General features: G+C 40.9%; 2 gene segments (V, D, J or C); both read right to left on the bottom strand.

Annotated features, from left to right (window-relative positions):
• Positions 1-330: 330 nt before the first annotated feature.
• LOC132656333 (T cell receptor alpha variable 13-1-like) lies at positions 331-1,005 on the bottom strand. The segment is given in 2 exon segments: positions 331-794; positions 954-1,005. Coding segments are annotated over 2 exon segments (516 nt in total).
• A 14,139-nt stretch (positions 1,006-15,144) lies between these two features.
• On the bottom strand, positions 15,145-15,637 carry LOC132656334 (T cell receptor alpha variable 9-2-like). The segment is given in 2 exon segments: positions 15,145-15,479; positions 15,592-15,637. Coding segments are annotated over 2 exon segments (381 nt in total).
• Positions 15,638-15,746: the final 109 nt, after the last annotated feature.

Raw genomic sequence — 15,746 nt, forward strand, 5'->3', positions numbered from 1 at the left:
GACGCTAAGGGGGGGCAAGCTAGAGCCAGCTGTACTTCTCATGCTATTTTTTTCCTAAGAAGAAGCCCATTATTTTTTCACTATTCTTATTATACTTTTAATACTAAATGTAATTCATTACTTCTCTTAAAACTACTTTTCTTCTGCCCTATTCTTGTTAAAGCTTTTGGTAAACTATCAAAAATATATTTCCTTGAATATTTAACTATACTGTTTCAGGAATCATAGAGAAAAATAAAAAAACTCATTAACCCAGCCCCATAACCATGACCAAAAAAGCGTAGAGACCCTAGACTGCGTCTTTTTGACTTAGGTGGTCAGGAAGACCTGCTATTGACCTCCAGGGAGCAAATTTCTGAAGAAAGCATATCTCCTGCCCTGTATGTTACAGTTTCCAATAGACAATATGTCAAATGCTTTGTTGCAAGACACAGGATGTGCAAGGGTCTCCACCCCCCATAGCAAGTTTGAGGACAGGCTGCAGGTGCCTGGGAACCAGTGTGTGCTTGCTGCACAGAAGTACATGGCTGAGTCCCTAGGCTGAGTGTCCGTGATGTGCGGGGAGAAGCATTTGGCTTTCTTATCCAATAAAATGGTGAGCCTTTGGTTCTGCTTTCTGTCCACATTTCCACGAATGTCTATCCCAAGGTGGGGACCCTTTCCAGCTTCTTGCTTGTACCAAGGGAAGTATAAGGAAGCACTGTCTGTGTAAGTGCAGTTGATGACAGCGCTGCCTCCCTCTTGAACACTCAGGGAAGAAGGGTGCTGCTCCACCTGCTCTCCGAGGCTCTCCCCTACACAGAAAGAAAAACAGAAAGGAGGAGGACAGTCAGCAGCACTCTGCTGAATTCTTTGTCTAGAATACTGAGAGGGAACTGTGTGAAGTGGATTTCCCACGGAAGCCTAAGAAATGTCCACCACTATTTTCTCGTGGTCCCAGATCTTCAACTCACGGTTCATCCACAGCCACAAGAAAGGGACTACAGTAGGAATGGATGGCTTCATTGCTCTTCCTGCCTGGGATCAATGCAGACTTTCAATCTCTTGCCAAACAAGCTATTTGTATCTCCAGGTTGTCCCCTTTTCTTCTTATGTAATCCAATCAGCCAATAAGAAAACAAATATTTCTCTCTCACCTATTCCTTCAGAATGCAATGACAAGAGCTTGCTGCATGCTTTTCATCAGCTGCGGCCTCCTGCAACCTTGTGGACACATCATGTTTTGAGTAAATTTGCAGAGATTGGGAGGGATTGAATTTTTGAGTCATTACTAGCAAACTAGAGAGAGGTACATTCTCTTGTAGCCATTGAACAACAAGCTGAATTAAAACATTTAAAATCAAAATGTCACTATGATTCATGCTTATGGACAAAGGAAAGAAAAATTTTAACTTTCAGTCAATATCAAGTTTTCTGGACAACAGAATGTTAAATTTGGAGGGGGTGAGTATAGCAGAAAGGACAGGTGGGGGGAGGGACAGCTAACATGGAGGATGTTTGAAAATTGTATTTTTGTGAGTGTGTGTGTGAGAGAGAGAGAGAGAGAGAGAGAGAGAGAGAGAGAGAGAGAGAGAGAGAGAGAGACTAAGTAAATTATTCTACACAAAGCCTAATACTTCCCCCAGGAACAATAGATTGCAAAATAAAAAGTCTGGTACCAAGTATGGGACACATCCCCTAAAGCTGTTGGTCTGGGTGGTCATAGAGACCCTAAAACAATTACCTGTTGCCATTGCTCTTGGTTACCCTCCAGAACTTGATAACAGGATCATGTTGTTGAAGACACGACACATTTTGGTCACAAGACTTAGAGACATCAAGCCAGTACAACTCAGGAGACTTCCTCCCTGCTGGCTACATTTTATAGTGTTAGGAAGTGCGACTCAGGCTGCTAGGGGAGAAAAGTCAACAACAGTCTTAACCAGCTGTGAGCACTGAGAGCTGCAATAATGACCAGCATGGCAAGACACAGATCTGCCTTGGGTGCAGGAGTGGAATGAATGTTATGGGATGGCCAACCACGTTCTGATTAGATTGCAGGCTCTTCACAGCAGAAACATGCATGGCTGCTACTGTAAACCTGGCCAAGAACCTATGCCTATGGAGCTAATAGGCCCGAGGGGAAGCTACTGCTATCATTTTGCTAAATGGAAGAAGTATCACACTTCCCTCTACGTTCACCATATCCATAGATCAGTGTGGCAGCCAATCCTAATTAGAGAAACATTTGTGTGTGCTGTAGAGGTAGCTAATACATATGCTCACAACTGGTCGCAGTGCTAAGATTAAATGTCTGCAGAGTGCACAGCTATAATCATCACATCTATATAACAGCACTTCCTCCAGAAGGCTCAGAAGACATCAGAAAAGGTTGTGTAGGATGGTTCTAAGAGCCATAGGTCAGGGATGAAATAGTGACATAAGGATATGACAGAACTGTTGCACTCAGGATGCTGTGATTGCCCGAACAAGAAGACCTGAATGTGACTAAGCCAGTCAGCATTGCAGCATGGAGGAGGGGCTCATGAGTCCCCACACCCTGCTGAGGAGCTATTAGCAGTTGTTAGCTGCTAGGGGAGAAAGTCAGGTTTTCTTCAGTAGTGTGATATGGTGTAGCTTCATCATGTTTAAGTAAATGGAAATTAACACAGAGACCCACAACCAGCCAAGATACAGAGACAAGACACTGCAAAGTGACCAGCCAAAAACTGGACATCTGTGTTACATCCTTCCTCCCGAGGCTCAGGAGTTATTGCAGAAGAGAAAGTGGAAAATGCAAGAGTGGAGGTGGTGGGTAACTACAAAGGGTTTTCAAAACACAGTGGGAAGTTATACATGTGAACCCAGAGTGGCTGGTACAGCATGCTCGAGACCTGTGCACGTTCATGTCAGACACAAAGTCCAGCACTTTCTCCTTTTCTGTACCTTTTTTTTTTTTTTTTTAGTATTTTTGCTCATCTGTTTATTTTTGTTTCTTGCACTCTCTGGAAAAATATTGGATATATAGGAAATTGAAATACTTTCATGGTCTGTGAAATTTGACAGCTTTTACTTAAAGATATTAAAATTTCCCAACTTCATATACCCAGGTGAAAATGGAAGTTGATAAAGGCTTTGATTGTGAGAGAAGGTGCAATCATGTTCTCAGTATTGCGGCTGGCCTTGTGTTTGTTACTTCTCATTTGTTTACTGTAACTACAGTTTATCAGCCAAACTGATGAACTCTGAAATCTATAAGCTATACAGCTGATAGGTATCTTTCAACAAGCCACTGAGATTGAGTTAAAAAATAGTAACTCAAGAAAAGAAGACACACCCGAAGAAGTGAAAAAGATATGGAATATTTTTAGAGTCATCTTGTGGGAAGGATAAAAGAAGAACATGGAATGTAGAAAAATATATTATTTATACAGTAATATAAACACATATATACCTTATATAGCAAGGGGGTTCTTCTAAGAACAAAAGTATGTATTTCCTTAAGTGTTCAGTGAAAATATGACATCTTGCAATGCAACAGAAGACAGACTGAAAATAAAAAGAATATCATCATAGGCATCAAGAACACCAAAATTTTAGAATTGAAAACATCTTAATTTAAATAATACATGTAATACTTACATTAATTAAATATTAAATATATATGAATACATACTAATGTAAGTAAACAAAACACATGTAAATTACTTTTAATAAAAATTTTAAATCTTTCTGTCTGCTATTTGAGACAAAAAACAAAGTGAAACCTGAATACATTGAATGGGATTTGCGTTGGTCAGTGTTTCCTGTACTTGCCACAAAACAGAAAATGAGATTGTCACAGAAATGCCTCCATTGGACAGGACAACAGGCATATCTGTGGAGAATTGTTTTGGTTGTTGCTTGATGTACAATGTGTTTGACGGCACCTTTAGGCAGGTCCCCCTGGCTTACATAAGAATGGAGAGATGGCTTAGAGGCTGAGAGAACTGGTTGTTCTTCCAAAGGTCCTGAGTTCAATTCCCAGCTGCCACATGGGGGCTCACAACCATCTATAATGAGATCTGGTGCCCTCTTCTGGTGTGCAGGCACACGTGCAGGCAGAATATTGTATAAATAATAAATAAAACTTAGAAAGGAAGAAGGAAGGAAGGAAGGAAAGAAGGAAGGAAGGAAGGAAGGAAGGAAGGAAGGAAGGAAGGAAGGAAGGAAGGAAGGAAGGAAGTAGAAGCAAACCAGTAAACAGCATTCCTCTATCTTCACTTACTGACTCCATGATGGATTGGTGGCTGTAAGATGAAATAAACCTTTTCTACCCAAGTTTCTTTTGATCAGTGCTTTTCACAATGGAAAGAAAACAAGGACAAAAATTGATACCAGAGACTAGATGATGAAAGTGACCATGTTGCTTTTGTGGAGGATTATAAAAGGATTTTGGAGTCTTTGACTGGAAAAGCCTTTAGTACTCAGAACTTAATGGGCTTCTATGGGAGGCTGGAAGAAAAGGATACTGAAAAAGCAGCCATTTGAAGTCTGACATGCACAGTATCAGAGGGAAATCAAGATGCAGTCAGGACCATTCGTGTTACATATTTGAATTAAGTATCTGTGAAAGTGAAGCCTTCTTTGCTTTACAGGGACATCAGATGCTAGTTAGATAGAGCTGAAAAATCAACTGTGCTAAGTAAGCAAACAGTGTTCCTGAGGCAAACTATTCTGGGAAGTGTTTTCTCAAATTCATGACACAGATGCTTTGGTCCAGAGGTATATATGACACTGTATATCAACCTGCAACAGTACTTCTCAAGTGTGTGTGTGTGTGTGTGTGTGTGTGTGTGTGTATGGGTGTGTATGTAAATGTTTCCCACATGAAACTGTTTTTGAAAGTATGAAGGGGTCATGAAGAAGTAGCTGAGGTTTGGTGCTGTGTAGCCAGGTCAGAATCTGCCTGAAGAGAGGCTATTGTTGAAGGTCCAGCCTCAGTTCCAATGGCAATCACAGCATATTGAAGATGCCAGGGCCAAGAAATGACCACCAAGAACACTGGCAGCTGTGGGTGGGAGCCAGACTGAATCTATGAGACAACCTGCTTAGGCTGCTGATGGCAGAACTGAAGAGGTGTGCTTGCCCAAGGCCTTAGGAGCCCAGAAGATCATGAGTGAGTCCCAGACAGTGGACCCTGAGCTATTCATGCTGTTGGGTTTGGGGTTTGCAATTATGTAATTGCAACTTGCCCTAGTTCTTTCCTCTTAGATTAAGAACAGTTGAGAAACTGAGCTTTTAAAAAGACATTGGATGTTCTATCATTTTGTTTTGTGAGCCTTGGATTTAACAGCTGACACATTTCTTCAGCTCAGGTTGAAAAAAATTTTAAGACACTTTTAAAATGTATAACTTTTAATGTTTTACTATGTTTTATATTCTTAGATTAGCATGAGATCTTAGGGAAAAAAGGAAACAAATCATATACTTTGATAGTGAGATATTTGTGTGTCAAGTTCACAAGGGGTGAACTTTCCTGGTTATTTTTTGTCAAGTTGACACAAGCTAGTGTCATCTGGGAAGAGGGAATTGAAGTTGAGGATTCGCCTCCATCAGGTTTGCCCGAGGGCATGTCTATGTGTATTTTTGTATACATTTTATAATGTGTACATTCAGTAATTGGACTTTGTTCATACAGTTGTATGACCATTATTACTTGCTATCACACCCATTTCCCTGACATCTGAGCTCACTAACTCTAGATAGATAGAAAAAAAATGATGTGTTTGTAGAGTTGTCTATACTGAACAATGCATGTCATCTGAATCAGTCAGAGCTCTCCAGAAGAGGAGAAACTCTGTGCACAGTGGCTTTTTAGTTGGTTCCAGATCCAGCAAGCTGATAACGAAGAAAACCCATCACAGCATCTTCACTTTTTTTTAGGGGATATTTTATTTTATTATGTATCAGTATGCTATCAATTTTATTACTGCAAAATATCCCTTGGAACATATAGGATGTCTTCCCATTCATCTAGTGATAGGCATTAAATTATTCTACTTTGGGGCTATCATGACTAATTCTGGCCTGAACATTTTGGTACAGCTTTGTCTGTGGATATGATGTCCATTATCTTCAGAATAAAAATGGAAGTAGAGTTACTATTTTACTCTGCTAACATTTCTGGCACTGAGCTCAGTGAATCTTCAGGAAAATTTCCTCCACACAATATCTGAAAAGATCCAGGGGTCATAAATGAGTTAAAAATTTGTCAGGGTTTCATGGTAAAACAAGTGATTAAATCTACAGTGGAAACTTAAAGACTAGCAAGAAAAACTGTACAAATTAGATTAAGAATAAAATTAAAATTAGAATTTAAGAATATAAATATCTCTGTCTGGCAATTCCTGACACAGAAGATTCCACATTCAAGGCTATCTGTTAGCACAGATGGCTCCTATCTGAAGCCACAACCTGCCACGCTCAAGCAAAACTGTCAGCACAAACAGCTTCCATTTGTGACTACAGAGACTGAACTAAAGCCTGAAAAGCTACAAATGAGCCCCGTGTCCATACATCCTTCCCTGTTCAACCTCTACAGAAGCCTAAGCCTTACCCCATGCCATGGTGCACAATCTCCACCAGTGCAAAGAGTGTTTTGCCCTTCCTTCTCTCTATTCAAGGGCAATCTTCCCATGCTGAGATTGGAGTTGTGCCCTTGCTTCTTTTCTCCATCATCATATTCCATTCACGATCTAACAAGAATGTAATAATTAGAAAGCCTATTGTTCACTGATGTCTCCCCACATGCCTGGATGATTTCATGTGAAAACTAGACTGCATTGGTACTCAGCCTAGAACCTCTTTTCCAGGTGTAGCCAGTCTTCAGTTCCTGTGATGAATGGCTACTCTTGCCTCTACATGGCTCCTTGTGTACTATGACAATGAGAATCGTCACTGTCCAGTACCACACAACTCTTCCTCAAGAAAGAACACAGCCAAAGATCATTTTATTTGTGGGCACAATAGTCTGGCCAACTGCCTCAAAGTAGAAATGTCTGTGTGGTGGAGTTTATACCCCAAAGGTCCCTAAAAAAATCAGGCTGAATCGAAGCAACAGCCATATCACTTCCAAGCCCAGCCTCCTCTGTCCCAGTCTGCTTTCCTCAAGTATTCATGGACAAAAGAATTCCAAGTTCAGATTCTGCTTCTAGAAACTCAATCAAAGGCAATGCATTATTATTTTTAATCTCAAACAAATATTGAAATACTTATCATGCCAAATCCCATAGCAAAATACCCTAAATCATCTACTTTTCTGTTACTGTGATAAAATACTGAGGCCAAAAGAAACTTATGGACGATCTTATTTTGGCTCACAGCTCCAGAAGAACAAGAGTCTATCTTGGAGGGAGGAAGACAGGAAAGCAAGCTAGAGCAGGAAGCTGAGAAATCACATCATCAGTCAACAGTTTGAAGCAGAGAGAGTCAACTAAAGTAGGGTGGGACTCTACTGCTCAAAGCTCAGCCCTAGTGACAAATTTCCTTAGCAAGGCCACACCTCTAGTATGTCCCACCCGAACCCGGGAAACAAGTAGTAAAAACGAGGATCATTTTCACCCAAACCACCACAGAACTCTCAGTAACAATTTCAGTATCCAAATTGTAACCATATCCTTGCCAGAAAGCCAGAAATTATACAATAAAAAACTGAGCAAAGTTGTAAATATTTTTATTCTAGCTCCAGTTTTTATTCTTCCTCAATGCCATTTCAATTTTTCTTTATATTTAAGATGATAAACAGATACATAATGAAATATCGTATCTAGCCCCTCCAGATTCCTACTTCCAATACATATATCCTTAATTAAGAATGATTATCCCTTAGGGCTGGCAAGATAGATGTCTCAATGGTTAAGAAACTGGTTTCTCTTCCAGGACACTTGAGTTCAATTCCCAGCACCCACACAGCAGCTCACAGCTCTCTGTAACCTCGGTTCCAGGGGGCATTACATCATCACACAAAGAAATTACAGGCAGACAAAGCACCAATGTGCATAAAATAAAATATAAAGAAAAAGAATGATTACTCCTCCCTTTATATATATTTCCCACAGGAAAATATAATGCCTTGTGGGTATAACTTCTGAAGTGTTTCACATCATTCTGCCATGGTCTGGAGATATTGCTCAATCTCCACTTCTAAACAATTGGGAATGTATAGAAAATCCTAATTCTGTTGCATCCTTTTCGTAAGTGTGTCTGTGAACACACCTAACCAAATATCCAATCCCTTCTATGCAGGTTTTTCAGGACCCATGGACTAGATAAACAGTGTCATCTTGAGATACTAAGGAAAGAAGTACATTACAAACTCTAAGGAATATCTGCTACCATGAACATTTCCATGTATAGATGCATGATAAAAATCAGAACTACTGAATTAACTTGTGGTAAATCTTTAGTAAACACCAGGGTGAATATGCCATGTGAGGGAACTGTTCAGCATTTCAACTTAAAAAGTGATAAGTGGAGATGCATAGGGTGAAATGAGCTTATAATCCTGTATCTCAGTCAACCCTAAACATCTGGGAGAAGTGAAGGGCTCCTCGCCCCATCTCTCCACTAACCTTCTCTCTTTTACATAGGATTGGGAGGTTGGAAAGGACGTAAGGCATGCATACCCCATATAAAATAGAGTTTAAAAATGAGCACTACAGAAATCAGTGTGAAAGGGCCTCATAAACCTAAGAGAAAGTGCTATGTGGCCCACCAACAATTGCTCGTTATATATCTGAAGTACTCTATATCCTACTACAGAAATACTCGTTCAACTTGTTTATTGCTGCTCTATTCAAAATTGCTAGATAATGAAGGCATCCTACATATTCATCAACAAAAAAATGAATAATAAGAATTTGGTGGAGATATATGCCTATAGATTAATACATACATAGGTAGATAGATTATAGATACATACATACATAAATGCACATGTGATAAATAGATACATAGATGATAGATAACAGATTAATAGACATGAAGACAAATAGATGAATACTATTCAGAAATAAAGTAAATGAAATTATAGAATTGGCATGATAAGGAACACAACTGGAAGATACTATAGAAAGTGAGTTACCCAGACTCAGAGACAAATGCATACAAACTTCAGCTTCTAATTTTTATTTTTATATATTCATGTATATATTCATGAATATGAGTGTGTGTAGACACCAAAAACTAGAAAGCAGCCCACAAGAGGGGAAAAAGGGAAAGCAATCTGGCGCTTCCTCAGACAACTAGGAATAGCACTTTCTCAAAATCCAGCTATACCACTCCTAGGCATATACCCAAAAGAGGCTCAAGTACACAATAAGGACATTTACTCACCCATGTTTATTGCAGCCTTATTTGTAACAGCCAGACTGGAAACAGCCCAGATGCCCCTCAGTGGAGGTATGGATACAGAAATTGTGGTACATCTACACAATGGAATATTACTCAGCAATGAAAAACAAGGAAATCTTGAAATTTGCAGGTAAATGGTGGGATCTGGAAAGATCATTCTGAGTGAGCCATCCTAGAAGCAGAAAGACACACACCGTATATACTCACTCATATAGACATATAAGATAAACCTACTAAAATCTGTACACCTAAAAGAACTAATCAAGAGGGAGGACTCTTGCTAAAATGCTCAATTCCTATCCAGAAAGGCAAAGAGGATGGACATCAGAAGAAGGAGAAAAGAGGGAACAAGTCAGGAGCCTGACACAGAGGACCTCTGAAAAGCTCTGCCCTGCAGACTATCAATGCAGATGCTGAGACTTATGGGCAACTTTTGGGTAGAGTGCAGGAAATCTTAGGAAAGACGTGGGAAACAGTAAGATCTGGAGAGGATATGGACTCCACAAGGAGAGCAACAGAACCAAAAAAATCGGAGCACAGGAGTCTTTCCTGAGACTCATACTCCAACCAAGGATTATGCATGTAGATAACCTAAGATGCCTGTACAGATGTAGCCCATGGCAGTTCAGTATCCAAGTGGGTTCCATTGTAATATGAACAGGGACTGTCTCTGACATGAAATGTTTAGCCTGCTCTTTAATTACCTCCCCCTGAGGGGGAAGCAGCATTACCAGGCCACAGAAGAAGACAATGCAGCCACTTCTGATGAGACCTAATTGACTAGGATCAGAAGGAAGGAAAAGAAGAACTCCCCTATCAGTGGACTTGTGGAGGGACATGCATGCAGAGGGTGGAGGAAGAAAGGGATTGGGACGGAGGTGGATGAGAACCACAGGGGGGATACAAAGTGAAAAAAGTGTAATTAACAAAGAATTTTTAAAAAACTAAAAAAAAAAAAAATGGCTCCCCTGCCAATCAAATATTTCAATCACCATTATTACCTAAAAAAGAGATAACAAAAACAACAGTTCTGAAAGAAAAAAAAAGGTAAATGACTGGTAAGGTAATAGAACACATGATATGGAAGTGGAAGCAGGGATCCCGGGAGCAAAAAGGTTTGAGTGGGAATGGGGAACTGGATATGGCAGAGAGGATAAGCTGGAAGAAGAAACAACCAGAAGAAAACATGGATAATTTGCCCTAGCGGAACCTGCTACCTTGTAAGCTAGTTTATAAAAATTAGAAACCTAATAGTTTTTATTGAAAGATTTTAAAATTCAAGGAAGCTGTAGGGGTGATGGTGGTCTTTGGCATGTCATGGTGAGTGTCATAGCCATGTGCTTGTGTTCCAACTCACCGAAGTATGCACATTAAGAGAATGCACATTGTTGTATAACAATCAACATGTGAAAAATATTTTAACCAAACAAATAGTTGCCTTTCCCTTCAAGATTATTTGATTTTAAAATGTTAAAATAACTTTCCAATCAATTGAGCCCTTGCTGCTCTTGCTATTAATTCCCATTGCATACAGAATAGAAACAGAATTTCTCCACTGTGTGGTCTGAGCTCTCTATAAGGCATTTTGTGACCCAGTATGTTTGTGTGCAGGCTGCAGGTGCCTGGGGAGCACTGTGTGCTCACTGCACAGAGGTAGACAGCAGAGTCACTGGGCTGGGAGTCTCTGATGTGCAGGGAAACGTGCAGGCTGCCTTTATTGAGGTGAGCTGTGAATCTGCCTTCCTCCTTGTCACCATTAGAGAAGATGGACATCAGCGCCTCGAGGCCTTTCCCAGAATGCTGTCTGTACCACCAAAAGTACTGAAAATTAGGATCACTGGAAGTGCAGTTGAGAGAGGCCATGGCTCCCTCTGGGACACTGAGGGATTCTGGGTTCTGCTGCACCTTCTGCTGGCTGCTAACCCCTGTGCAGAAAGTCAAAGGTCAGAGAAACAGGAATGGAGGTATAGGGATGCTAACACAAAGAATGCTTTTACAGTTGGCCTCCCACCCCTAACTGGAGATTAAAAACATCTGTGGTTCTATCTATTAGCCTGGAACAGGCAAAAACTTTACATACCACACCTGGATCCCAAAGAAATTCCCAGACTTACAGCTTAATTGAAGCCACAGGACCACTAGTGAAACACTCAAGGATTTCATCTCTCCTCCCTCTTCACTTAGGATTCAGATCCTCAACTCTAAACTCATATGGTCACATTCAAAAGTTTCCACCTCTCCTGCTTCAGGAAACATGAAAAGCCACTTTGCTAGCAATGAGAAAAGTGACTAACTTCACCACCTCTGCAGCACCAAAACTTTCCTCCAGCCCTTTCTCCACCCCTCCCTCTTCTTCCTGCCCTCCTCTCTTCCCCCTTCTCTCCCACCCTAAGAAGACACTGCCATCTTGTGGACTCATGATAGTGACCAAAGAAATAATCAAACTGTAAACTCTTCTACTGTAGTTATTAAAAAGTAAAGTACTTGAAAGTTCAATTGGCATTTTAAAGAAACATTTGCCTTGAGTCTTGGTGGGGAGTGAGATAGTGTGTGTGTGTGTGTGTGTGTGTGTGTGTGTGTGTGTGTGTGTGTGTATGGACTCTGCAGATGTGTTTTTTTTTTCTTAGTAATAATAAGTGCCACACACAGGCAGTCCCCTGCATTGGAAGACCACCTAGAAATGCCAGCCACAGAAATATGAGTGAGGTTTTTTCACACAGCATAAATCTAACCCTTGTCACCCCCATTCAAATCCATCTACAGACTTTACAGATGGCCTGAACAGACTGCTTATCTAGGTCATAGTCTAGAAAAGCCTGGAATTATTCATTTTATTTAGAGCAAGGAGCATGCTCATGTGTAAACAGAACTTTACTTGGCTTGACGCAGGAGAGATGGAGCTGTGTTTAGAAACTCAACAAAAAATAAAACTCAGGGAACTTGCTCATTTGTCTCATTTTTTATTCTCTCTACTTGAATAAAGCCCTGTTGAGTAGGAATTGATCATTAAAGTTGTAGATCTGGTTTCTCTCCTCTTTTCTCTTTCTAACTCTGCCTCCCCTCTCTACTCCCTTTCTCCCTTATCTCTCTTCTTCCCTAACACTTCCACTTTCTCCCACTCTACATTAATAACATAGACATGAAGCCACATGTACCAGGGGAATGTCTGTGCCAGAGCTGAACTGGGTCCACAGAGAACAAGGCAGGAAACAACTGTCCTGCAGGAGTCTGTGAGAGCTCCACAACCAGCAGAGTAAAGATCTGTGGAGGCAAGAAGGCAATAGGATCAACACAGCCAAGGAGTTGGTTCATGCTTCAGTCCTCTGATATTGAGTAGTGTATTTTCAGGACACTTGATTTTTGATAAAGGAGCCAAAACCATACAATGGAATAAAGAAAGCATCTTCAACAAATGGTGCTGGTCTAACTGGATATCTGCATGTAGAAAAATGCAAATACATCCATGTTTATCACCGTGTACAAAATTCAAGTCCAAGTGATTCAAAGACCTCAACATAAAACTGGATACACTAAATCTGCTAGAAGAGAAAGTGAGAAATAGTGTTGGACACATTGGTACAAGAGACAACTTCCTAAACAGAACACCAACAGCTCAAGCACTAAGATCAACAATTAATAAATGGGACTTCATGAAACTGAAAAGTTTCTGTAAGGCAAAGGATACTGTCAATAGAACAAAACAGCAGCAAACAAAATGGAAAAAAGATAACTTCACCAACCCTACATCCAACATAGGGTTAATAATATGTATGAAGACTCAAGAAATTAAACACCATAAACCAAATAACCCAATTAAAAATGGGATACAGTGCTAAAAGAGAATTCTTAGCAGAGGATCTCTAATGCCCAAGAAACACTTCAAGAAATGTTCAACATCATTTGTCATCAGGGAAATGCAAATCAAAACTATGAAATTTTGTCTTACACCTATCACAATGGCTAAGATCAAAAACTCCAGATAGAACACATGCTGGAGAGGATGTGGAGTAAGGGGAACACTCCTCCATTGCTGGTGAGAGTGAGAGTAAGAATGAGCCCTGAGAAAAAGCAGGAGTGGGTGTGAGACAGAAAAATAGAGACTGAAAAATCGAGACCAAAATCATGGTAGGAGAATCTCTGGGATGGGGACAAATCCTGGGAGCCTGTGTTTGAGTTCCTAAATTCCTCTCTTCCAGTTCTCCCCCTATTTCTGTTTTCTTTGATTTTATTTCCACTGAGAAGTGTTGAACTGTGCTCTTCATTTCATGCCATTGTTTGTGTTTTTGTTAATTTCTTTTTGCCATTATTATTATTACTATTAATTAAAACTTATTCACTTTATGTCCCCTCCCTCACCTCCCCCCAATACTACCCTCCCTCACTCTTTCCCCCACCATTTCCCTCCCCTAGTCTACTGATAGGGGAGGTCCTCCTCCCTTACTATCTGACACTAGCCTATCAGGTGTCATCAAGACTGTCTGGATCCTCTCTCTGTGTGGCCTAGTAAGGCCACCTCACCAGGGGGAGGTGATCAAAGATCAGGCAACTGAGTTCATGCCAGTGACTGTCTCTGCTCCCCTTACTAGGGAACTCCAATGGAGACTGAGCTGCCCATGGACTACATCTGAGCAGGGCTTTAAGTCCGCCCCATGCATGGTCCTTGGTTGACTCATCAGTCTCTTCAGGCCTGCCTCACTCCAGATTTTTGGTTCATTGATTTCTTCAATGAATGTATTCACTTTTTCTTTCAAGATCTCTAACATATTCATAAAGGCTAATTTGAACTCCTTGTCTTGTGCATCGGCCATATTGTGTTTTTTGGGGCTTTAATGAAGACATGTCATCATGGATGTTACTGTTTCATGCTGGGATCTAGGCATCTGGGTTTGAGATTATTTTAATTCTCTGTGCTGGTGTGTGTTCTTGCCTTTGTCAGATGTGTGCTCTCTTCCTTGGTTTCTATTGTTCTCTTTGGTTCTGAGAACAGTGTGGTGGCTATAGGTTGCCTGCTAGGGAATGCTTCTGAGATCCTGCCATGTGTGGACACTGGATTCCAGACAGAATATGTTTCTTTCCAATTGGGTACTGACACTTAGGCATATGATACTTAGGCATAGGGGTGGGCTAAAAAGAGGTGTAGGTTCCATGGCAGGGAAGAAATCAGGGAGTGCCACCAGGATCAGTCCAGTGCTCTGGAAATGGGGACAAAGAGGGATGAGGACCACAGCAGACAGTCTACTACATGGGATGAGGATGAGATTGGGGGTTGGATTTAGAGGAGATGGGGGACATTGAAAATCTGAAGATCACCTACCTGCTCAGACTTCCTTTCTCCTGCCTTTTCTACCTATGTATCCTTATTACAAATCTTAAGGTATGGAAAGGCTGTAGCCTCTGATAACCTGTCCTTCCAAAGTATTAGATAGACATTATCTAGATGACATCTTTCCCGGCATTTGTTGCCCTGTGTGAATAACTTGGACTAGAAGTGACATTCAATAATATGAAGAAAATTACCTATATATGGAGATGAAGACAACTGACCACCTCACAGTATCCATAGCGTTCCTGGGAAATCAATGTGACCCTCCATGAGGAACAACTGATATCCTTGATGAAAATCCAGCTGTGATAACATCTCCCTCTTGTTCTGCTCTGACCATGTGTACAATGTTCATCAACCAGAGAAAGGTTGGGGCACACAACATAGACTGTGTGGAAAACAGGGTGACCTAAAAGGCAGATGATCAGAAGTCAGGCTTCTTTTGTTTCTCAGGGTTTGTGCTCAGCTCCCCCTGCAGTGTCTGCCACTGTGCCACCCAGAGCACAGTAGTACACAGCCGAGTCTGACTCTTGCACCGAGGCTTTCTGCAAGTGGAAGGAGGTGGTTCCTCTATCATATGTGGCTTCAAACCCTCTGCTGCTTCCCTTCTCGCCAGCTGTTGTAACTTTCAAAAGGAGCTCAGGGCTTTCTCCAGAATACTGAACATACCAAAAAACAGTTGGGTACCCTGTGGATGAATAAGTGCAGTTTATAAAGAGAACGCTGTCTTCTGAGAGGGTCACTTGACCTTGTTTCTGGGTCACTGAGTTTCCATGGATCCTCCCTGGAGGAAGAACAGGATATCTGTGTTATATTAACAACAAACCTCCTAGACGATTAAGTATTTTTCTGATATCATAAGGGAAAGATTGCAAATCTTAAGTCACTTAACTTACCAAGCACGAGCAGCATCACAGTCACTAAAGCTGGAAAAGCATTCATCTTCAGGGACACCCAGCTACTGTTCTTGACTCTTCACACAAAGAAATGATGAAATGACATCAAAAGTTGAACCTGCAAAGCTTATCACTCATACAGTTGATGATTTTGT

The sequence above is a fragment of the Meriones unguiculatus genome, chromosome 9, assembly GCF_030254825.1.
Source record: "Meriones unguiculatus strain TT.TT164.6M chromosome 9, Bangor_MerUng_6.1, whole genome shotgun sequence".
Taxonomy (NCBI): domain Eukaryota; kingdom Metazoa; phylum Chordata; class Mammalia; order Rodentia; family Muridae; genus Meriones; species Meriones unguiculatus.